The sequence below is a fragment of the Orycteropus afer genome, unplaced genomic scaffold (genome assembly GCF_000298275.1).
Source record: "Orycteropus afer afer isolate SDZICR_OR568_19922 unplaced genomic scaffold, OryAfe1.0 scaffold00114, whole genome shotgun sequence".
Taxonomy (NCBI): domain Eukaryota; kingdom Metazoa; phylum Chordata; class Mammalia; order Tubulidentata; family Orycteropodidae; genus Orycteropus; species Orycteropus afer.
Window position 1 is genome coordinate 3651772 of NW_006921701.1, and position 24917 is coordinate 3676688.

The 24917-nt window shown below is 39.1% G+C and overlaps 1 protein-coding gene across 1 annotated transcript in view; it reads right to left on the reverse strand.

Annotated features, from left to right (window-relative positions):
* The window catches only part of GSK3B (glycogen synthase kinase 3 beta), a 334697-nt gene that overhangs the window by 129816 nt on the left and 179964 nt on the right, over window positions 1-24917 (reverse strand). Inside the window, exon 3 of the mRNA XM_042781401.1 lies at window positions 22042-22125. Within this exon, the coding sequence (XP_042637335.1) occupies window positions 22042-22125 (84 nt within the window). The remainder of the gene's footprint in view (window positions 1-22041; window positions 22126-24917) is intronic.

Below are 24917 nucleotides of genomic sequence, written 5' to 3' on the forward strand. Positions count from 1 at the left end.
TACAGTAGCTACCAAAAATATAAAATACTTGGGAATAAATCTTACCAGGGACACAAAAGACCTCTACAAAGAAAACTATAAAAAATTACTTCAAGAAACCATAAGAGATCTACATAAATGGAAGAACATCCCATGCTTGTGAACAGGAAGATTGAACATTGTGAAAATATCAATTCTACCCAAAGCAATCTATACATTCAATGTAATCCCAATCCAGATCCCATCTACATGCTCTCAACAAGATGGTTTGATACAGTTGGTACAACGAGGGGCTCAAGTATAGCAATGATTGTGGAGATGGTGACTAACTGGGAAGTGTTTCATTCTGTTGTGCAGAGGGTCGCTGTGAGTCAGAGCCAATTCAATGGCACCTAACAACAACAACAACAGGGAAAGTGGGAAAGACAAAGAAAAGGAGAGAGAGTGAGTTTAAATAATATTTTTTAAGCTTGACCATGATATCAACACTACCTTAACTTTTGTTGTTGTTATGTGGCATTGACTCAGACCTGACTCACAGTGAGGTTTTGTTTAATTAAAATAATGATAAACACTTATGAACCCACTTCTGCGTTCTGACCTCATCTTCCACTATCATCCCCACAATCCATACTTTATATGCAATATATTAACAATTTTAAACTACTTTTACGTTCACTGCCCACAATGCTGTTTACAACTACTCAGTCTTTGAAACATTTTGCTCGTCTATGTTGGCATACATCTGTTCTGCATTATTTAACTAAGTAGCTCTTATTTTGCCTTTAAAATCCTCAATAAGGGTCACCTGCTCTATGTAATTTCTTTATTGATCTGTCTAGACAATCCATCAATCTGCTGCTCTACTTCTGTTCATAGTACAAGTGTTACACCATGTATCATTCTGCATCTTTCTCATCTACAAACTCATTGAGATAGAGACCTTATACTTTGTACTTACTTTACACAGTACCAATAAACAGAGATGAAGTGAACGTTAAGAATCGAGAGAGAATGGGTAGTTGGAAAGAACAGACTTGACAAGTGGAGAGTCGACATTTTAAGTTGGCTCACATGATACCATGTAACTATGCTACACTCAGCAACTGCTTTAATTACACTAGACTTCAACTCTTTCAACTATAAAACATCCAAAATAATATTATCATGTATCTTGCAGTGCTAGTATGAGGATTAAATGAGTAAAATGCATAGAAAAAGTGCTTTATAAATGATAAATGTTAAAGAAAAATAAGTATTTTTATTCATAATTTACATTACACACATAATACAGATTTGAATCTGAAAAAAGTAATTATATATATTTACTTCACATTTTCAAATATTTATTTTGGTGTATGTTTTATAATGTATTAGTCAAGTGGTACTAATTTATTGTATAGCCTTAACATTTTTTTATTGGTAGAGTATACATACAATCAAGACAAGAAAATCATCTACTCAGAGAATCACTACTTTTTAGTCTATCCCTCTACATTACTACTACCAAGCATTAACAATTACACTAACTAGTACAGAAATGAAGTACAGAAAGTAATAGAGAAGGTGGAACTTCTGGAATGGTAAAAAAGCTTTGGGGACTTAGCGACCCTTTCTTAGGACAAAGCAGAACTGCCCCATTAGGATTTCCAAGGCTGTAAATCTTCATGGAAGCAGACTACCTAATCTTTCTACCACAGAGTGGCTGCTGGTTTCCAACCTCCCACCTTTTAGTTAGCAGCCAAGTGTTTAACCACTGCACCACCAAAGCTCCATTCCTGTATTAAGGTAAAGGCCAAATAAGAACCATATGCACCTATTCTGACATTCCCACAAATTCAGCTTAAAGAAACCCTTGGAATGGATCTCATTCATAAACCAACTTGAGGACTGGTGTAGATGCAAAAATCCTCAAAGAAATACTAGCAAACTAAATCCACCAATAGGTAAAAAGTAAAAAGGCAAAAATCACACGATCACCTGCATAGATGCAAAACCTTATTTTTAAAAATAAACTCCAACAATCTTTAATGAAAAAAATGTTTAACCAACTGTGGTGGTTATGTTTGTGTGTCCACTTCGCTGGACAGCTGGTGGTAGTTATTCCCCATGATGAGACTGGCAATCAACTCCATGGTGGGATCTACCACAAGCAGCTGAGTAGCTGCCTTTGGGATGTGGTCTGATTCCTGCATATAAGGAGAAGCCTTGGGAATGGTCTCCAGCTTATGGCACTCTTGGACCCTGCATGTGTCATTCAGCAGCCTGCCATGTGGTTTGGTAACATTGGGACTGTGCCTTTTTACTTGTCAACCTTGGGCTTAGCAGCCAGCAGCTGTCTGAGTGAAGAAAAGCCTCTAGCTCCAGTGGGCTGGGAGCTGGAGGCAGAGCTGAAGCCCAAGGCTGAGGGGCTTTCACCCAGCCCCTAGAGCCTAGCACCCTGAACTTAGACTTAAATCCTCCAACCTGTAAGAGAATAAACTCCTGTTTGTTAAGGCCATCCCATTTGCAGTATATTTTCTGTTAGAGCAGCACTAGGTAACCAAAACACAAATTGAGAAGGGAACTTCCTCAACCTAATAACTGGCATCGATAAAAAATCCACAGCTAACGTCATACTTAATGATGAACGACTGTTTCCCCCCTGAAATCAGAAATAAGAAAATGATGTCCACTGTCACCTCTCTTCTTCTGTTTAACACTGTACTAAAGGTCAATGCCTAAGGCACTTGACTGCTCACCAGAAGGCTGGCGGTTTAAACCCACCAGCTGCTCCTCGGAAGGAAGGTTGGGCAATCCTACTTCCGTAGTGATACTGCCTCGGAAACCCAAGGAGGGGTCGCTATGAGTCGGGGCCGACTCAACGGCAAACAACAACAACAACAAAGGTCAATGGCAGGGCAGTAACAAAAAAGGAAATAAAAGGCACCTACACTGTAAAGGAAGAAGTAAAGCTATCTCTATTTACTGATGACATGATCTTACATACAGAAAATTCTAAGAACTGATTAAAAACTATTAGAAATAATAAATGAGTTCAGCAAGGTTGCAAGATACAGGATCAATATATAAAAATCAACTGTACTTCAAGATCTCAAAAATGAAATTAAGAAAACAATTCACCTTACTATAGCATACAGTCACAATGTATAGAAAATTGTACTAATACCTGTAATAAATCTTAATAAACTTCAAAGTATGTATGTTAATAAACAGACTGAATCTTATTGCAGCTATCAGTTTTCTGAGAAAATTAGAAGCCTTTCAATAAATCATCTAGATATCCAACTTGGAACAGTGATGAGGGCACTGGGCTAACTAGTGAAAATACAAAACTGAGCAGGATGTAGCCATGTTGTGAAGTATTTCACAACCTAGTAAAAATACCTAGTTTAAAAAGAAGTAATTAAAATACAAAATAAACACTATAAAAGCTACGTACAAGATATTTTGAGATAAGCTTTTTAAGGCTAGAAGGGGTTGGTAAGGTGAAAGAGGAAAGTGAGATACAGATGGGGTTACTTTTGAGCAAAGACATTCTAACAAACCGAGAGGTGTGGTGGAGGGGTACAGAAGAGGCATTCCAGGAGGCATTTGCATCCACAAAGACTGACATATTTTGACAAGGCTGGTACAGAGGCAGTGTGTGAGACAGGGCAAATAAGAAAGGAAATCATGTTACAGGTATATGCAGATTTATATGCCAAGCTAAAACCAAAAAAAACCAAACTCACTACCATTGAGTCGAATCCGACTCATAGGGAAGGAACCCTCCTTGGGTATCTGAGGCAGTATCACTATGGAAGTAGATTGCCCAACCTTCTTTGTAAGGAGTGGCTGGTGGGTATGAACTGCCGCCCTTCTGGTTAGCAGTCAAATGCCTTAGGCATTATACCATCAGCGCTCCTATACCACCAGAGCTCAGAAACCTGGAATTCACCACATTTTAGGTAAGTGAACAAGTGATAAAATGAGAAAGATTACCTGCTGGTATTTTACAGTAGGGATGTTCACAACTCCCAGCCCCAATTCCAATGATGCTAATTCATCACAATGCTTTTAAGGACAGACACTGAATTTTTGGCACAATAACCCGCACTTCCATATATGGGTAATCTACGATTTATTCTTGTTTTAAAATACTTTTCAGGGTGGGAATGGGGAGGAGGAGAGGTATGTCCTACAAGAAGAAAAATCAATAAGAGTTTAAAAACAAAAAAACCAAACTCACTGCCATCCAATTGATTGTGACTCATAGCGACCCCTCCTTGGGTTTCTGAAGCTGTATTTTTATGGCCCAGTCCTCTTTCCAAGGAGTGACTGGTGGGTTTGAATCACCAGACTTCTGGTTAGCAGTCAAATGCCTTCAGCACTATGCCACCAGAGCCCCTAACAAGTAAGCAAAAAATGTGGCCAGTGCCTAAGGCATTTGACTGCTAACCAGAAGGCTGGCAGCTCAAACCCACCAGCCACTCCTTGGAAGGAAGGTTGGGAAACCTACTTCCACATTGATACAGCTTTGGAAACCCAAGGGGGGGGGTTGCTATGGGTCAGATCGTATTCAATGGCAGGGAGTTTGGTTTTTGGAACAAAGGCAGCAGCATCAGTGGGAATAGGAAAAATAGATTCAAGTAACTGAATAAATAGGTCTAGGATAACAATCAGGTGTCTTACTTTGACAACTGATATGCTATATGCTGAATAAATGTTTCAGTGTCTTTTCACTCCTCCTAACTGACATACACGGGAAACTGCTAGAAAGGTGAGTTGTGAATGGGGAACATGGGAAGTAGAGTGGTTCACTATAGGAGGGCTGAGGGAAGAAATAGTTTAATTGCAATATGCTGCTAAATGTGAGAGGCCAGTCTTCCAGCTGGAGAACTTCCAGTCAGTGCTTAAATTTGGGGATGTAAAGAGCTCTGGTAGCATAGTGCCTAAGGCACTTGACTGCTAACCAGAAAGCTGGTGGGTCAAACCCACCAGCCACTCCTCAGAAGGAAGGTTGGGCAATCCTACGTCTGTAGTAACACTACCTCGGAAACCCAAGGAGGGGTTGCTATGAGTCGGGGCCGACTCGATGGCACATAACAACAACAACAACAACAACAGAGTTCAACAGAGAGACCTAAGCTGAAGCTAAATATTAGAGTCACTAAAGTCACAAGAATGAGCCCTGGTGGTACAGTGGTTAAAGCATTTGGCTGCTAACCAAAAGGTTGGTGGTTGGAACCCACCAGCCACTCCATAGGACAAAGATAAGGCTGTCTGCTTCCGTAAAGATTTACAGCCTTGGAAACGCTATGTGGCAGTTCTATTCTGTTCTACAGGGAAGGTCTCTATGAGCTGGAATTGACTTGATGACAGTGGGCTTGGGTTTTGGGTGGACAGAGTCACAAGGGTAGAGAACATGGACCAGTGTAAGTATGAGAAAAAAGAAAAGAGTTGAGACTAAAACGCTTGGGGACAGCAACAATTAATGGTTAGGGAGAGAAAGAAGAATTTGTACATATATGACCATATTTAATTCTTACAGTAACATAAAGGGCTGTATATTATCTTCATTTTACAGATAAGGAGAGACTAGGCAAGTTCTGCAAGGTAGACACTGAACGGTGTCCCTTATTTAACAATCAACACTAAGATATTTTTAAATACTACATTTCTAACATACTGCTTCTAGAGAATCTGTGTTCTATGTTACATAGTACGTTTTGTTGTAGTTAAGTACTATGAAGTCCACTCCAACTCATAGCCAACCCATGTTAACAACACAGAACTGCTCCATAAGGTTTTCTTGGCTGTAATATTTATGGAAGCAGATCACAAGGTCTTTCTCCTTTGAAAGCTGCTAGGTGGGTTCAAACCACAAACCTTTCGGTTAGGAACCAAACACTTAACACTGTGCCACAAGGCACAGTGATTAAGAACACAGCCTCTGGAGCCAAGATGCCTAGGGCTGACTCACAATTTGCCACTTAGCAGCTCTATGATGCTGGGGAAACTTAAATTCCATTGTCTCTGTTTCTTCTTGTATAAAATGGGGATGATAACAGTACCTATTCTTCACTGGTTTGGTATTAGGTTAAAGTGAATTATAAAGTTATAAAGTACATGTAAAGAATTTAGAACAATGCCTGATTTGTAGCAACTGAAGTATATATTTGTTATTAGTAAACGTAATAATTCAAAAAATAGTTAATGTGTACTGAGGGTTAATTATATGCCAGGTGCTTTAAGTCCTTGATAAACATATTATATTTGTTCCTAACAAAATCCCCACTGTAAAGATGGGAGGAAGGGTGCTAACTACCTTGCTCAGAGTCATACTGCTATCAAGAAGCAGAACTAAAATGCAAACCCCAAAATTACTAGTGACAAAGCCAGTCTTCTTTACTCTCCTTACTTCTTCGAACAGATTCTTGGCGTATATGCCACCCCTACCCTTTCCTCTCCAGGGTCAGTAGCCCACAGGCATACTCAAGCACAGCACTCTTCTCACTGATTTCAGAAGCAGTCATACAATTTTCCCCTTCTGCACACAGCCCTCTAAACAGTTACTATCAATAGAACAAAGATGGTATGAGGAATGAAATCAGTTTGTCATCTTCTTTGTTTAAACAGTTTCCCACATAAGTAAAAGTGACAATTTCATTTAAGGAAAGTTCTTTATTATTCAAGTAAACTATTAACAAGGTAAAATACTTTTACATGTAAGGTTACTTACAGAAATTCTTCTTTTAAAAAAAACTATTAATTGATATAAATAAAACTTAAGGCTCCTGAAAAAACCCATGTTTTTCAAAGTATGTCCTTCAGAGTCCTAGGGCTCTGCATAGGTGAGCTCTAATTCAGGAAAGGCTAAGTCAGCCGGTCACACAACCCAGCTCCAACTAAAAACAAGTTTGCTTTTTATCTATCTGTTGGTGTTTTTCATAAAATCTCACAATCTTTAGCTATTAGAGGGATGCAAATCAAAACAACAATGCGCCCCAGCAATAATAGCAAAGTTTAACAAGACAGATAATAACAAATGCTGGCAAGGTTGCGGAGAGACTGGAACTCTCATACGCTGCTGGTAGGACTGTAAAATGGTATAGCCACTATGAAAAACAGTACGGTATTTCCTTAAAAAATTGAAAATAGAAATACCATTTGACCCAGCAAATTCATTACTAGGAACATATTCTAAAAAGTGATAGCCAGGACATGAACAGACACATGCACACCCATGTTCATCACAGCACAATTCACTATTCTAGCACAGAGATGGAAACAACCTAAATGTCCATCAGCAGATGAATGGAAAATTAAACTATGGTACATTCACACAATGGAATACTATGCAACATTAAAGAATAATGAAGAATACACAAATCATTTCACAGTGTTGATGAATCTGGAGGGCATTATGCCGAGTAAAATAAGTCAATCACAGCAGGACAAATATTGTATGAGCCCACTACTGTAAACTGTAAAAAGTCAAGGAAAGGTTTACTCAGGAAAGGAAATTCACTTTGCTGGTTACCAGGGATGGGAGGGAAGGGGTGGGAAAATTTTAGACTAGCTGGGGGTCACATGTTGATTTGGATGTGGGGAGGGGTGGTATGGAAAGAGTCTGTGACCAGTATGATGACATTGGGGAAAGGGAGGGCACAGAAATGTGCACAAAAGATACAGACAACAGAGGTAAATACTATTACAGGCACAATACTGCATTACCAGCGGCACTAAATGCTAGCCTATGGGGTAACTGCATGGATAGGTGAAAAGATCAGGTGAGGGTAGGCGAACAGGAATATACCCAAGACCAAGAATATATATGGCTGAAGACAGTCTTACATATGTACTTGTGCTACAAAAATACCCACAATACATTATAGAAGTAATAGAGGACAAGGTTGGCGTAGTTTCTCAGAGATAAACAAACACCTTTAAGGAGAGAATCACTGGGCCTGAGGGCTCAGGACTGTAGTTTTGGTGGACATCATGCTCAACTGGCACAACATAGTACATAAAAATCTTATTCTACAGCCTACTTTTGTGAGTAGTGACTGGGGTCTTAAAAGCTTTTGAGTGGCTGTCTAAGATACAACTATTGGGCTCCTTTCATGAGGAGCAAAGAAGAGTGAGGAAAATCAAAGTCATACGGAAACAATTACTCTAAGGGTATGATAGACCATGGGAACCTCAGCCTCCCTGACCCTGAGACCAGAAGTAGATGGTGCCTGGCTACCAATCCCAACCACTCGAAAAGGGATCAAAATTGGAGATCCTGGATAGAGGGAAGGAACTCTGGTGGCATAGTATCTAAAGCATTTGACTGCTAATCAGAAGGCTGAAGGTTCAAATCCACCAGCTACTCCTTGGAAGGAAGGTTGGGCAATCTACTTGCGTAGTGAAACTGCCTCGGAAACCCAAGGAGGGGTTGCAATGAGTCAGATCTGACTTGACGCCAGTGAGTTTGGTATCTTACACACACACATACACACACAAAATGTGCTGTATGTGACATTAGAAATTTATACAAAGTGAAATGACAGCAATAAAGAAAGCTATGTTTTGTTATTATTTTATTTCTTAAACTGTGTTGTGGGCAAAAAGAAGGAAAAAAAAACATTTATTTCTAATCAAGGGGTAGGGAGTAGGAAAGTGGTGCTTCTTACTCTGAACTAAATCACAGCTACTAAAAACTACTGGGCAACCTAAACAATAGTTCCTAAGAAATGCAAACAGTTAATACACGTGGCTGCTAATCAAAAGGCTGGAAACGCACTCTCCCCAGGGGTGCCTGGGAAGAAAGGCCTGGTGATCTACTCTAAAATTAGTCATTAACAACCTCATAAGGCACAGTTCTGCTCTGACACATGTGGGTCTCCATAAGCCAGAATCAATTCTACAAGAACTGGTAACCTAGAGTATATTATTTGACTACATGATACTCAGTTATCATAGCAAACAGAACACTACAACTAAGACTAATTAAGTCACATCTTTAACCTCTGTCCTGACTTCTTTTTCTCTGTTCTACTTACAGAGGTATGTGCTGCTTAATGTCCATGCGGGCAACATCCAACCCCATATATATCTGCTGACTAGGGCACCACTGGCTAGGTGCCTGAGTGTCAAGATGCAAGTGCCTTGTCTTGAGGTCTGAGCCCCAGTTCTGCTTGCAGTCCAAGAGCCACCTAGTCTACAATGATGGAAGCTCAGGCCCGAACTCCCAACTGCGTCCCCTTCCACTCTTGCGACTGTCTTGTCATTTTCCCAGTGTGCTTCCACAGAGCACTGGTGGAAATGTATGTACCCAAGTGACCCAGCAACTGACTTGAGTACCCTTAGCCCCTTTGGCCCATACTATCCCCTCTCTAAGCAGGTTCTCCCAGGTAAGGTGGCCTTCCCAGTAACAGCTTGGTGGGACCTGGCTAAGTACTCACCTGAGGTGTCTTTAGCAGGAGTTATCCAGCACGTAACAACAACAACATCCAGATCATGTGCCACACAGCAGCCCCCAGGCCAGTGTACCTGGGAACCTCCAAGCCCTGGAGACACAGGGATTCATACAACATTCAAATCACATAATGTCCTATTTCATAGACTGTATCATGGATGTTAGTGAGACATAACTATACTAGCTAGCCAGTGAATAGGCTAGAAGTTATAGAATACATGTAGTTATTTATAATCCCTAAAGAAAAGCAATCTTTGAAATGTCAGGGAGGCAAAGCATATCTACAGATACAATGCATTCCCAATCCAGATTCCATCAACATTTTTTAAGGAGATGGAAAATGGAAAAACCAATCACTTATTTTATTTTTATAGAAAGAAACCTCAGATAAGAAAAGTACTAGTGAAGAAGAACAAAGTAGGAAGAATCACACTTACTGATCTCAAAACCTACTATATAGGCAAGATAGTCAAAACAGCCTAGTATTGGTACAAAGACAGACAGACACACAGACTAGTGGAACAGAATTGAGAACCCAGAGATCGATTCATCCACCTACAGACAGCTGATCTTTGAAAAAAGCCAGAATCCATTAAATAGGGAAGAGACAGTGTCTTTTCAACAAATGTGGTGGCAAAACTGGGTATCCATTTGCAGAAAAATGAAACAAGATCCATACCTCACACCAAATACAAAAACTAACTCAACACAGATCAAAAACCTAAATGTAAAACCTGAAAAATTATGGATCATCAAAGAAAAAACAGGCAAACTTTGGGGCCCTGATTTATGGCATAAATAGATCATCAGACATAATTTAAAAATGTACAAACAGCAGAAGATAAACTAGATGACTGGAACCTTCTAAAAATTAAATTCTTAAGTACATCAAAAGACTTCTCCAAAAGAGCAAAAGGAGAACCTATAGACTGGGAAAAAATATGTGGCGACGACATATCTGACAACATACTTATCTCTAAAATTTATACAAAAATCACATCAGAAAGATAAACAATCCTATTTATAAATGGGCAGAAGGCATGAACAGGCACTTCACCAAACAAGATAATCAGGCAGCCAACAAACACATGAAGAAATGTTCACAATCATTAGCCAGACTATTAAGTTTGTCTAAGATATCAGATGTCTGCCACATGCCTGGGAGACCCCATGACACCATCACTTCTGACCTGCTGGTTAAAAATTTGAGGTGTTCTCACTACCATTTTAGAATATCAGCCATAAGCTCAAGAACTCCCAGGACTCCTTGTCACTTATGACCTCCTAGCTCCCACTACTACAATAATTCACTAGAATGAGAACAACTCGCAGAACTCACAGAAAGTATTATAGTCAACTATTACAGTTTTATAGAGAGCTCTGGTGGCATAGTGCCTAAGGCATCTATCTGACTGCTAACCAGAAGGCTGGCAGTTCAAACCCACCAGCCACTCCTCGGAAGGAAGGTTGAGCAATTTACTTCTGTAGTGATACTGCCTTGGAAACCCACTCCCTGGCAGTGAGTTTGGTTTTGTGGTTTTTATTACAGTTCTATAATAGCAAATAGGATACAAATTAAGATATGGGTGGAGGAAGTCTGGAATGGTTTCCAATGTGAATTTTTATGTCCCAAAAAGGGATTCACTACCCCCCTCTTACGTGCATTGATGTCTTTTACTAACTGGGAAGCCCATGAAGCTCTTGTGTTTAGAGCCTTTACTGGGGCCTCACTACATGGGCATAACTAATTGTATCATCTTTCACCCCACTTCCCTGAGGTCAGCTAATACCATGAGGTGGATTTTTCTGGCATGGCCCACCTGAGAGTCCTCTCATTAGCATAATGTCAGTTTAGGGAATGATCTTGAGGCCTCAGCAAAGACACTTCAATCACAGAAAATTCCAAGGTTTTAGAGGTCATCTCTCAAGAACGAAGGACGAAGCCCAAACTCTTTGGATATAATTAATCATAAACCCCACAGCCACTACAACAGAGATAATGTACAGTCAAATAGTGGTAACTGAAAATATTTGTCAAATATTACAGCAATCCTAATTTAATTTTATGCGCAGCGGAAAAGTGCTTGCAGACTAAAATTACGGTAAAGCCTAGGGCAGCTTAGCTTCAATTCTAAATCTTAAAATAGCAATGAGGGACTAGTTAAGAGCACTATGAAAGGAGCTCTGGTGGTGTAGTGGTTAAGGCATTTGGATGCTAATCAAAAGGTCAGTGGTTCAAACCCACCAGCTGCTCCACTGAAGAAAGATGAGACAATCTGCTTCCATAATGCTTTACAGCCTTTGAAATCCAATGAGGGTTGCTATGAGTTGGAATCACCTCAAAGGCAGTGAGTTTTTGAGTTTTATGGTAGGACAACTCAATGGAATAGTACACAAGTAAAAGCTATAAATATTATGAGGCAACAGGAAATTTTTAAGATATTGAATACTATATCAATAGTTAAAATTAACTATACACACAACTATGTAAAATGTATATATGAAATTAAGATATGCAGAACTGAAGTCAAAGGTCAGGATACAAACATAGGAACAATTTATTTCCTTCCTTCAAATTTTCCATAAAAGGAGTAATAATAGAGGCCAAGAGAGAAAAGAAACCAAGAAAGAGAAAAAAGAAGATTCTTCAAATAGAGGGGAAAGACACACGGCAGACAGAATCTGTATAACAATTAAAAGATCAGAGATGTAAAGAGAATGATGTGGGTAGAAACCCAATGAAAGAGAGGCACACATAGAATGAAGGTAAAGGAGATCCATAGAGAGGAAGTAGCTCAGATAACTCAATTATAGAGGGAGAAGAAATCTGAAAAGAGGGTGACACAGACCAAATGAGAGGGACAGAAACTCAGAGAGAAAAGACAGAAACCCAGAGCCCAAACTGAAAGAGGGAGAGACTCAAAGAGAAAGGGAGACACAGTGAAGACAAAAGAGGGAAGAGGCCTAGAGAAAGAGAATGACAGAAATGGATAGAGAGGGAAAGGGCTTCAGGGATGATAATAGGGGCTGAAAGAGGGTTTAAACACAGTCTCATAAACATTTAAACTCATTCAACTTCTAATCTAACCAAATCTTTTCTCTCTATAATCTTGAAACATTGAATTCTTACTGTCTTTCTCATCCTTACAGCACTCTCAACTCATTCTCATACGTGCCTCCTCACACCTCCTCTTTAGTTCTATCACTGATCTCCCTCCCAAAGCTTTCCCTTGTGCACTCTGAAACCCCATAAAGAAATGTCCTGAAAATCCCAATCTCCTCATGGAGGGTTCTTTTTACTGCTTTGCCTTACCTAAAACATGGTTCCATCCCAAAGGCACTGCTTTCTTTTTTTATATATACTTAAAAAAAAAAAAATTCATTGCAGTTTCAGTGAGAGCTTACAGAGCAAGTTCATATTCCACGCAGCAGTTCATACCCATTTTGCTTCATGACACGGACTGCAATCCCCACAATGTAACAGCTCTCTTCTCACTTCCTCCCTGAAGTTACCTCTTCCCTGTGTCCTTCTTTCTTAGTATTCCTGCCACACCTACCCCCAATCTTCCTGTGCAAATACTGCCCTTCTGATCTCCCATGATTGACTGTTCTAAGGAGTGTATCTACCTGGTATAAATGTTTATCCTATATGCCTGTCTACTGTTTGGCTGGAAGCCATGAGAGTGAGTTCAATTCCAGGCCTGAAAGGTAATCACGGGCCAGAGTCTCAGGGGTCTTACTAGGCTCTATCACACCAGTAAACCTGGTCTTTTTTGTGATGCTGAGTTTTGCTACACATTGTTCTCCCACTCTATCCAGGATCTCCTATATTCATCCCTTTCCAAGTGGCTGACAGTGATAGCTGGGCACCACCTAGTTCTTCTGGTCTCACAGTCATATAGGCTGGGGATCGCATGATCTACTACTCCTTAGACTAATTGTTTCAATGTGTCTTTGGTTTTCTTCATTCTTTAGTCTGGACAGGAGCTCCGGTGGAGTAATGCCCAAGGCATTTGACTGCTAAACACAAGGCTGGCGGTTCAAACCCACCAGCCACTCCTTATAAGGAAGAATGAGCAATCTACTTCCATAGAGATACCTCCTGGGAAACCCAAAGTGCAGTCACTATGAGTCAGATCAGACTCAATGGCAGTAGTTTTTTTTGTTTGTTTGTTTTACTCTGGATGAGGACAGATCCATTGTTGCATCTAGATGGCTGCCTGCAAGCTTTTAAGACCCCAGTCCCTACTCACCAAAGTAGGATATAGAACAATGCTTTTGTGTAGTCTATTATGCCAACTGAGTTTGATGTCCCCTGCAACCATGGTCCTGAGACTACAGGTCAAACAACCTAAACCATCATGGTGGTTGACTGTCGTAAGTAGTTATCCTAACTTTGCCCCTTGTCAGTTCTATTTATATGGACATGCTTACAGCATACACAAATATGGATGAGAAATACTGTCTGCCAACCTTATATATGATCATGGATATATTACCCAGAGATTAATGTTTGTTATCACTTACAATGAGGTATTGTATATGTAAAAGTGTTTATCTTTGTTGTCTGTACCTCTTGTGCACCTCTCTGTGTCTTCCTTTTGCTTCAGGGTTATTGTGGTGGTCACTCGCTTTTGGTATATTCCCTTTCTATTCACCCAAATCAATACTTGTCTCTGACTATCTAGCAGTGGTCTCTTCCCTCTACTCTCATCCCTGTTAATCAATAAAGAAAGTTTCCTTCCATATTTAAACCTTTCCTTGATGTTTTTTTACAATAATAGACAAATATAATATTTGTCCTTCTGTCACTGACTTATTTCACTCAACATAATGTCCTCCAAGTTCATCCACATTATGCAGATGTAGAATGTAGATTCTATATTATCTTTATAGTGTTGCATAGTATTCCATTGTGTGTATGTACCATAATTTGGTTATCCATTCTTCTGTTGATGGGCACTTAGGTTGTTTCCATCCCCTTGCTATTGTGAATAGTGCTGCAATGAACATGTTGTTGCTGTTAAATGCCGTCATATCAGCACCAACTCACAGTGACCTTCCGTACAACAGAACGAAACGCTGCCTGGTCCTGTGCCAGTGCCGTATCTCAGCCCATCGTTGCAGCCACCGTGTCAATCTATCTTGTTGAGGGCCTTCCTCTTTTTCATTAACATTCCACTTTACCAAGCATGATATCCTTCTCTAGGGAATGGTCCCTTCTGACAACATGACCAAAGTAGGTGAGACGATGTCTGGACAGTCTTGCTTCCAAGAAGCATTCTGATTGCACTTCCTCCAGGACAGATTTGTTAGTTCTTCTGGCAGTCCATGGTACTTTCGGTATTCCTCGTCAACTACAACTCAAAAGCATCAACTCTTCGGTCTTCCTTATTCACTGTCCAGCTCTCACATGCATATGAGGTGACTGAAAATACCATGGCTTGGGTTAGACGCACCTTAGTCTTTAAGGAGACATCTTTGCTCTTCAGCACTTTAAAAGTCTTTTGCAGCAGATATGCCAAGTACAATATGTCATATGATGTCTTGAATGCTTCCCGGGGTGTCGACTGTGCAACCAAGTAATATGAAATCTTCAACAACCTCCATCTTTTTTTCACTTATCATGATGCTGCTTATTGGTCCAGTTGTGAGAATTTTTGTTTTCTTTATATTGACATGCAAGCCATACTGCAGATTCAAGTCTTTAATGTTCATCAATAAGAATTTCAAGTCATCTTCACTTTCAGCAAGCAAAGTTGTGTCATCTGCATATCGCAGGTTATTAATGAGTCTTCCTCCAATTCTAATGCCACATTCTTCTTCATAAAATCCAGCTTCTCAGATTATTTGTTCAGCCTATAGATTGAACAAGTATGGTGAAAGGATACAACCATGACACACACCCTTCCTGATTTTAAACCATAAAGTATCCCCCTGTTCTGTCTGAACAACAGCCTCCTGGTCTATGTACAGGCTCCTGATGAGCAAAATCAAGTGTTTTGGAATTTCCATTCTTCTCAAAGTTATCCATATTTGTTATGCTCTACAAAATTGAATGCTTTTGCATAGTCAATAAAACACAAGTAAACATCTGTGATAGTTGGTGTTGTCTGTCAGCTTGGATGGACCATGATTCTGAGTGGCCTGGACCCTGTCGTGCTGTCTACAATTGTCTGTGAGCTAACAATCCTCCACCCTGCCCAGTGATCTTGGATTCATCATGCGCCAAAGTCAACAGGCGGTATACTGCCTGCCAACCTTGAGCTTGTCAGCCCCTGCAGTTGCATGAGTAAAGAAAAGGCTCCAGCTTGACATTTGATCCAGGAACTTGGGACCTGCCAGCTTCTGTAAGTGTGTGAGCCATTTTCCTAAGATAAATTTCTCTCTGTGTGTGTGTATGTATGTGTGTGTATACACACACATACATACACACACACACAAACTTTGTTTCTCCAGAGAACCCAGACTAACACATTTGGTACTGGGAGTAATTCTAGAGAGACAAAATCATAAGGATGAGTTTTTTAAACTGATTTTCACCAATTCTGTTTTGGTTCTCCAATTTGATTAATCGTAAAGGCACTGGTGACTCTGCCTCCATTAGTAAAGAGAGCCCAGCTAATCCACAGCACAAGCTGGCAACACTAATACGCAAAATAGCACCACCAATAGATCAAGTATTTTTGAGAAGTAAGACTCCGAGTGAGCATATGTTTGATGTTTTTCTGCAATTTTGTCAGCATGAGAAGTATAAGGAAGCTGCTGGTTACTTCTACTTATGCTAGACAAAATGATAAAAGAGTGAGATGAGTTCAGGGCTGCTGAGTCACAGCTCAAGCGCCACATAAATGACTTCAATGTTTCCAGCTGCACCTTGAAAGAAAGCCTTATTTCTTTTAGTAACAAAACTGATGTTGCTGAAAACCAAACCCAGAGTCTTATTGTAAGGGTGGCTGAATTACAATGTCAATCGAATTGCCAACCCAGAATGGTGTCTGAAGTTAAAGTGAAGGTGTTGATTGGAAAAAAATGGGATCCTAAAAACTGGGATGGGGACATATGGGCAGACAGTCAAGAAAATGAGGATATGCCTAAAAAAAAAAAAAAAACTCACTGCTGTTGAGTCAGTTCAACTCATAGTGACCCCTCCTTGGGTTTCCGAGGCAGCATCTCTATGAAAGTAGATTGCCCAACCTTCCTTCTGAGGAGTGGCTGGTGGGTTTGAACTGCCAGCCTTCTGATTAACAGTCAAATGCTTTAGGCACTACACCACCTCTGTTGATTCCCTCCTGGCAACAGCACCATCTCTCCTATCTGAAGGGATTACTATAAAACCATCAACCCTTCCACCCACCCACCCACGTCTGTTTGAAGGGATTAACCCACTGTTCATCCCGGGTCATTGCCTGAGGTAGATGCCAGGGAAAACATTACTGAATGTTCTCCAGGAGGCTGTATATGCTTTAAACCAGCTTCCATTATATGGTGCAGTTTCTCCAACAGCCAGGATTCATGGATCCAGGAACCAAGGGGTGGAAACAGGAGTAGTACCACTCACTATTATTCCTAGTGACCCACTCATAAAATTTGAGTTTCCTGTCCTTGTGACCCTATGCTCTGCATGTCTGAAGGTCTTAGTCCCAAAGAGAACACTCCCACTGGAGACACAACACTGATTGCATTGAACTGGAAATTAAGAAATCAACTGGCCATTTTGGCTTCCTTATGCCCCTGGATCAACAAAGAACAGAGTTACTGTACCATCTGGTGTGATAGACCCTGATTACCAAAGGGAAACTGGATTGATATTACATAATGGAGGTAAAGAAGAGTTATGTCTGGAATATAAGAGATTCTTTAGGATGTCTCTTAGTACTACCATGCCCTGTGATTAAAGTCAATGAAAAACTACAAGCCAATTCTGATATGACTACTAATGGCCCAGACCCTTCAGGAATGAAAGTTTGGGTCACTCCACCCAGCAAAGAACCATGACTAGCGGAGGTGCTTGCTGACGGCAAGGGAAATATGGAATGGGTAGTGGAAGAAGGTAGCTCTGAATATCAGCTACAACCATGTGACCAGTTGCAGAAACAAAGACTGTAATTACTATATTTCTTCATTGTATGTGTGTATTAAATATTTTTGCTTTCTTCAGTTATGGGAGCTCTGGTGGAGTAATGCCTAAGGTATCTTACTGCTAAACAGAAGGCTGAAGGTTCAAACCCACCAGCCACTCCTTGGAAGAAGATTGAGTGATCTACTTCCGTAGTGATACTGCCTCGGAAACCCAAGGAGGGGTCACTATGAGTTAGATCCAACTCAATGGCAGTTAGTTTGGTTTTGGTTTTCAGTTATGAACTATAAAATGTTAACAGGATTAATGTATTTTTGGTTGTACAAGTGTATCATGTTGGGCGCAAATATGATTTTGTAACTCCTTATTTAGAGAGTATACATGGTTAAGGAGCCATGTACAACTGCCAAGTTGACAACGGGTAGACTGTGATAGTTGGGGTTGTGTGTCAACTTGGCTGGACCATGATTCTGAGTGGTATAAGCAGTTGTGATGTGGTTATCTCCATGATCAGATTGGATGTATATGCTTTGAGTAACCAGTTTATTGAAAGAGAGTTTCCCTAACGATATAGCCTGCTTCTGATATATATATGGACATCCTGGGAAAAAGAGACAATTTCTGTGGATCTGGACCCTGTTGTGCTGCCTATAACTGTCCGTGAGTGAAAAATCCATTCTGCCCAGTGATCTTGGTTTCGTCATCCACCAAAGTCAACAGCTGGTATACTGCCTGCCAACCTCAAGCTGTCAGTCCCTGCAGCTGCATGAGTCAGGAAAAGCCTCCAGTTTGATGTTTGATCCAGGAACTTGGGATTTTTCTACTTCTATAATTGTGTGAGCCATTCTCCTAAGATAAATTTCTCTCTCTCTCTCCATATGTGTGTGTGTGTATGCTTTACTGGTTTTGCTTCTCTATAGAGAACCTACCCTAACACAACATCTTTCTGGTATTCTCTGCTTTCAGCCAAGATCCATCTGACATCAGCAATGACATCCCTCATTCCATATCCTCTTCTGACTCCAGCTTACAGTTCTGAAAGTTCTCTGTCAATATACTGATGCAACCATTTTTCAATTATCTTCAGCAAGATTTTACTTGCATGTAATAATGATAATTTACACATTCTAAGGGATCACCTTTCTTTGGAATGGGTACAAATATGGATCTCTTCTAGTCAGTTGGCCAGGTAGCTGTCTTCCAAACTTCTTGGCATAGATAAGTGAGTGCCTTCAGTGTGTCTTCCATTTGTTGAAACATCTCAATGGGTATTCCGTCACTTCCTGAATTCTGCCAATTCCCTCAGTGCAGCTTCGACTTCTTCTTTCAGTACAATTGGCTCTTGATCATATGCCACCTCCTGAAATGGATGAACATCAACCAATTCTTTTTGGTACAGTGACTTTATATTCCTTCCATCTTGATATTTCCTGCATTATTCAATATTTTGCCCATGGACGTACATATATCTGTTCATGTCCTGGCTTTCACTTCTTTAGGACAGAAACCTAGTAATGGAATTGCTGGATCAAATGGTATTTTGATTTCCAACTTGTTAAGGAATAATCATACTGATTTCCACAGCAGGCACTGCTTTCTTTACAGGTCTCTCAAACGAGTACTGCATTCACTCCTCAAAATATTCTGGGACCAGAAAGCAATAATGGCAAACTACTAGCTCTTCGCTGTTCTGGCTTGAAACAACAGTGCCCCCCAAACTCCTTACAGCTCTATCATATGGCTAAACTCCCTCTCAACCCTCACCATGCCAAAGTCATCTCTCCATTTACAAATCCCTCCACTACAAAATTTAGGCATGTATCTTGTTTATTTGGCATCTCTATCTGCATATCTCACAGGCATCTATCTCAAACACCAGAATTTATTATTGCTTTGCCAAAAACTGTTCTTGTATATACACACAGACAAGATATAGTGCTCCCTCTAGGAAAATGCCTACCTACTACGGGACTCCACCACATCTGTCAGTCTGTCATACTTTGGTGGCTTGCATGAAGCTACGCCACCAGTATTCAAATACCATCAGGGTCTGCCATGGTGGATAGGTTCAGTAGCACTTTCAGACTAAGACAGACTAGGAAGAAAGGCCTGAAATATACATCCAAAATTAGCCAATGACAACCCTACGGATCACTCTCTTTCCCTTCAATTCCTTCCCTCCCTCCCTCTCTCCTTTCCTTTCCTTCTTTTATTTTTTTTTGCCAAGTAGAGCTAATCACAATTAAGAGGTAATTTTTTATGATGCTCAATAGCAAACTCCAAGATTAATAAAATAATAGAAAATGTATTTCTTTTGATAAGACAGAGATTTACTGACCTTCTAGTCAACTTCCCTTAATGACTTCTCAATTGCATTTTATCTATAAGAAGCTTTAAGATAAATAGGAAACTCTGAACAGCAGCAGCAACACCAAAAAGAAATTTACTCTCTGGGGTATACAGATATAGTCAGTCAGTGGTCCTCCCAAAGCAGGATTAAGTCAGGGTGAGGGCTGACTGTGATCACAGAACTTTCCACCAAACCAAAACCAAACAGTTAAGTCTTTATATGCTACCACAAATAGAACTTTACATTGAAAATGATTTAATATTTTTCTCTTTCTATTCTCTATCTTTATAAGAGTGAAATGAGATAATGTTTATGAAGTAGTAAAATCAAACCAATTGCCACTAAGTCGATTCCAACTCATGGCAATCTCATGTGATTCAGAACAGAAATTAAATAAATAAGCAAAAGAAAAAGTTTATGGTTTTTGTAAGGAGGCTTTTGCAAATCAATCTATATGCAAGACAGTGGTCCATGGAACAAATACTTTTGACCTTTGCTTTCCTCCCTGGGATACTATGATGTCCAGTATCTAATAACAAAAAGCCATGAGGATGTAAAATACTATTATAGGACTGCTGTGAACATAACAGATGCTCCATAATTTTATTTGGGAAGGAACAGGATAAAGCAAAGACCTACCAAAGCAGATAAGATTAAAGACAATAACAAGCAACTTGCTAATTTAAAAAAAAAGCAGTAGCATGAACTAAGTACTTGATTTTAGAAACAAAAAAATTTCAAATACTTAGGATTTAGTCTCTAATTCCTGTAGAGCCATTATTTAAACTTAATTAAGAAAAAAAAAAAAGTCAACTGAGAAAAAATGTCACTAAAGAGCCAACTTGCTACTTATGGTTGCTGAAAGACATTAGCTATGATGCACAGGCATATACACAATAATCATATATGTGTGGTGGTGGTGTTGTTGTTATGTGCCCTCAAGTCGGACCCAACTCATAGCGACCCCTCCTTGGGTTTCCGAGGCAGTATCACTATGGAAGTAAATTGCCCAACCTTCCTTCTGAGGAGTGGCTGGTGGGTTATATATCACAATGCTGAGTTAATACATATTATAGGTGTCATCATGAAAAAAGAATTTTTAAGGAAAGGATTTAAATAAAATTTAACAGAAAATAAGCAGTGTTATATTGGGAAACAAACTAGGCATTGGGGACTTCAGATGTTACATGGATGAAATCTGAGATCAACAATTATCAACTGAAGTCCTCCAAAGTCACATTTATTTAGCTAAAAAAATCAAGTGGTTTATCACTTGCCCTCTCCCCAAAACAATGAAGGAAAATTATAAGGAAAGATTGAGTCTGGAAAGAAAGGATAATGAATGAGCAGAAAGAAAAAGATTAAGGTAAAGTAAGAAACTGGTTTTCTATGTTTCCACTTCTAGCAAGTACAAGAACACTGACAGAGACAGGGGGCAGTGGTTCACAGCACAATGTCTTCCCTAATTACCCTCTGCTTTGGAGCTCTGGTGGTGTAATGCCTAAGGCATTTGACTGCTAACCGGAAGGCTGGTGGTTGAAACCCACCACCCACTCCTCAGAAAGAAGGTTGGACAATCTACTTCCATAGTGATACCACCTCTACCACCTTGGAAACCCAAGGAGGGGTCGCTATGAGGTGGATCCACCTTGTCGCCTTATTGGCAGTGAGTTTCCTTTTTGGTTTGGCTCACAGAATTAAATGTGATAAGAAATAGTGACAAGTTATATCAAGCTCTTTAATACTATTATCTTTTGCTGGCCAAAGATAGGTTAAAGTTGCTTTCCAATGTTTCATTGGCCTAATTCTGGACCCACCAAAGTTCTCCTGCTTCTGCTTTCCTTCTAAATCAACTTCTACTTAACAAAATGACATCATTTTCCTCCTTCAATAAACAGATAAAACTATCATGGAGCTCCAAAAGGAACATAAATGGTTTAATAAGATACAAAAATTTGAGTTCTGAAGACAGATTAAAAAAAAATTAATTCTCTTTATCATATCATTAATATTTTCTTAATTAAACTAATGACATTGAGGTCATACCTTAGGCTCAGAATCATCGGGACCTATGCTTTGAAATTCTTCCACGCAATTAACAAAATGTCTCAACGGGGGAAAATTTTTTCCAGAACAGTAACAAATCTATTATAATATTCAGTACACACATTCTGTCAGACCTACCTTCTCACCACTTGAGTAGAAGAAATAACGCAATCGGACTATGTTACAGTGATCTAGCTTTCTCATGATCTGGAGCTCTCGGTTCTGAAAAGGAAACACACAAAAATGTATCTTGACTAAGATGCTTCTGAAAGAACATTAACACTAAAAACAGCAGGCTATATCTATGCTACGAAAAAACAGGTCTGCAGACCATGCTGGTTTGCAAACTGTTACTAGTCTGTGAAATACTTGCTACTCCTCCACAAAGATAAAGAAATCCAAAGTATTTAAAACTTTTAAAACAACTTGACAGAGTAATTTTAGATCTATAAATCTGATTTTAAAAAAATTGGAGCCTACGTGTATCTGTGTATACATACATACATATATATATATATACACACATATAATTAATTTTAATTTCACCCTTCTACTAATTCACTTGTGATATATTTTACAAAAAGTATCCATCTTAAATGAATTGGAAATTTTTAAAAATGGTACTTCACCACAGAGAGATATATGAAATATGCTGTCACTAGTATAATTTTTTTAACTCGACGGCACATAATAACAAGAACATATTGTATATTATATATAGGCTTGTTTTGCTGCTCTTTTTGGTACTTGTTGGAGATGTTAAGTTACTGATTTTGGGCCCTTCTTTCTTAATGTGTGCATTTATTGGTATAAACTGCTATTTGATCACTGCTTTTGCTGTGTCCTAAAGATTTTGATATATTGTGTTTTCATTCTTACTTGATTCACAGAAATTTTTAGTTTCTTCTATTACCCATTAGTTTTTAAGGAGGGTGTTACTCAGTTCTATGTGTTTGCTCTTCTTCCGTTGATGTGGATTTCTAATTTTATACAATTTGATCTGAGAAGATGATTTGCAGTGTTTCAATGTTTTAAAATTTGTGGCTTGCTTTGTGGCTTACCATGTGGTCTATCCTGGAGAATGTTCCATGTGTGTTGGGAAATAATGTATATTGTGCTTTGTGTGGGTGAAATGCTCTGCAGATATCTATAAGGTCAAGCTGGTTGATTTTATTGTTTAGTTCTGCATCTTTGTTAAGTTCTTCCCAGTTGTTCTGTCTTTCATTAAAAGTGGTGTATTAAAGTATCCTACAATTACTGCATAATCATTTTATTTGTCTTCAATTCTGTTAAAGTCTAATTTATGTATTTTGGAGGTCTTTCATTGGGGATACGTGTGTGTGTGTGTGTGTGTGTGTGTGTATCTCAAACCTCTCAAGCTTAAACTTTAGGAGCAAAGAAAACTTTTACAAGTGCCATTTTTTACTAGGACACAGTGAAAAGGTTGAGTTAGCTACATTAAAGGGGCTCAGTTGCTACGTTTTAGAAAGAGACAAAATTGGACATACAAATTGCACAATCCTGCCATATTTGTAAACCATACTATTTTCCCTTTGGGCAATTTCAAAGTTATGTACATTCTTCATGAAAACAAAGCGCCAGATAATATGATGACTCCCTAACAGCATAAATTGCAGTACTAAATTTTAACAGAGTACTATTAACAAGGAGATATATTCTAAAATTATACTGACTATCAGAAATCCAGTTAATAGAGGCACAATACATAGAAAAACTGCTAAAATAAGTGACCAGGAAATATTGTTGTTATGTGCCATCGAGTCGGACCCAACTCATAGCAACCCCTCCTTAGGTTTCCAAGGCAGTATCACTATGGAAGTAGATCGTCCAACCTTCCTTCCAAGGAGTGGCTGGTGGGTTTGAACCACCAGCCTTGTGGTTAGCAGTCAAGTGCCTTAGGTACTATACTACCAGAGCTCCTCAGGAAATATTAGTTAAGAAAATTATATAATAGAGTTAGGAAACATGACATATATACCTGGGAAACTGAAAGGAAAATGATGTTATGGTTAGAAAATAGACCAAAAAGGAGGGTGGGATTGCATAGGGGTAAAAGAGCCTAATAAGCAGAACTGTCCTAGAGTAGGGTAGGCTCCAGTTCTTAGAAAGTGGCAGTAGAAATAAGCAAATGTTCCTCCTCTAGAAATTTCTAACAGGCTCTGTATGTCTACAGTGATATTTAAACTTATTTTATAAGACATCAATCCTTTATTTGTTATAAAATGCCTAACTGAAGCAATAAATATAAAAGAACCTAAGGCAGCACAGTATAAATGCTTTAATAAAGCTAATAACTGATGTCAGACCATAAGTGGTGACCACTGCAGAGAGTACACAGAAGAAGAAACTTCACCAATTTCAAAACTGTGCCCATTTCCATTCCAAATTGACAATTCAAACTACTAGTAAGCCAAGACTTATCCTTCTTACAATATACAGATATTATGATTGTATTTCACAGGTAGCCAACTATGTTAAAATGAGCCATTTCTTTATCTAGACTCATTAATCAAGGTAACAAAGTATTAAATTTCCAGATAATATAAATTGTATAAGATTATGCATACTACCTTTGATCAGAAAAGAATGCTTAAGTGAAGCAGGTACATGGACCTAAATAGTCATCTTCTTTTACTCTTCTGTTAATATTTTATACCTTTGGAAAGGATACTTAGATATTCTCATTTCAAAATTGCCTAAAATTTAAGTTTCATAGAACAATTTTTTTAAGTAGCAATCAAACCACTGTTAGGCATATTAAAGTTCATTGCCTGGGATGCATTTAAACACATAAATATCTCAAGTCTAGCCCTTTGTACAGAATCATTATTTATTAGTTCATTAATAACATACTAATCCTATAAGAAACACTCTCATTCTACAAATAATGCACATGTATACTCTGTGCCAAGCACTTCATACAGTTAGTGATATGGCAGTGAATGAGACAATAAAGTTCTTATCCTCATAAAGCTTATACTCTATGGAGGAGA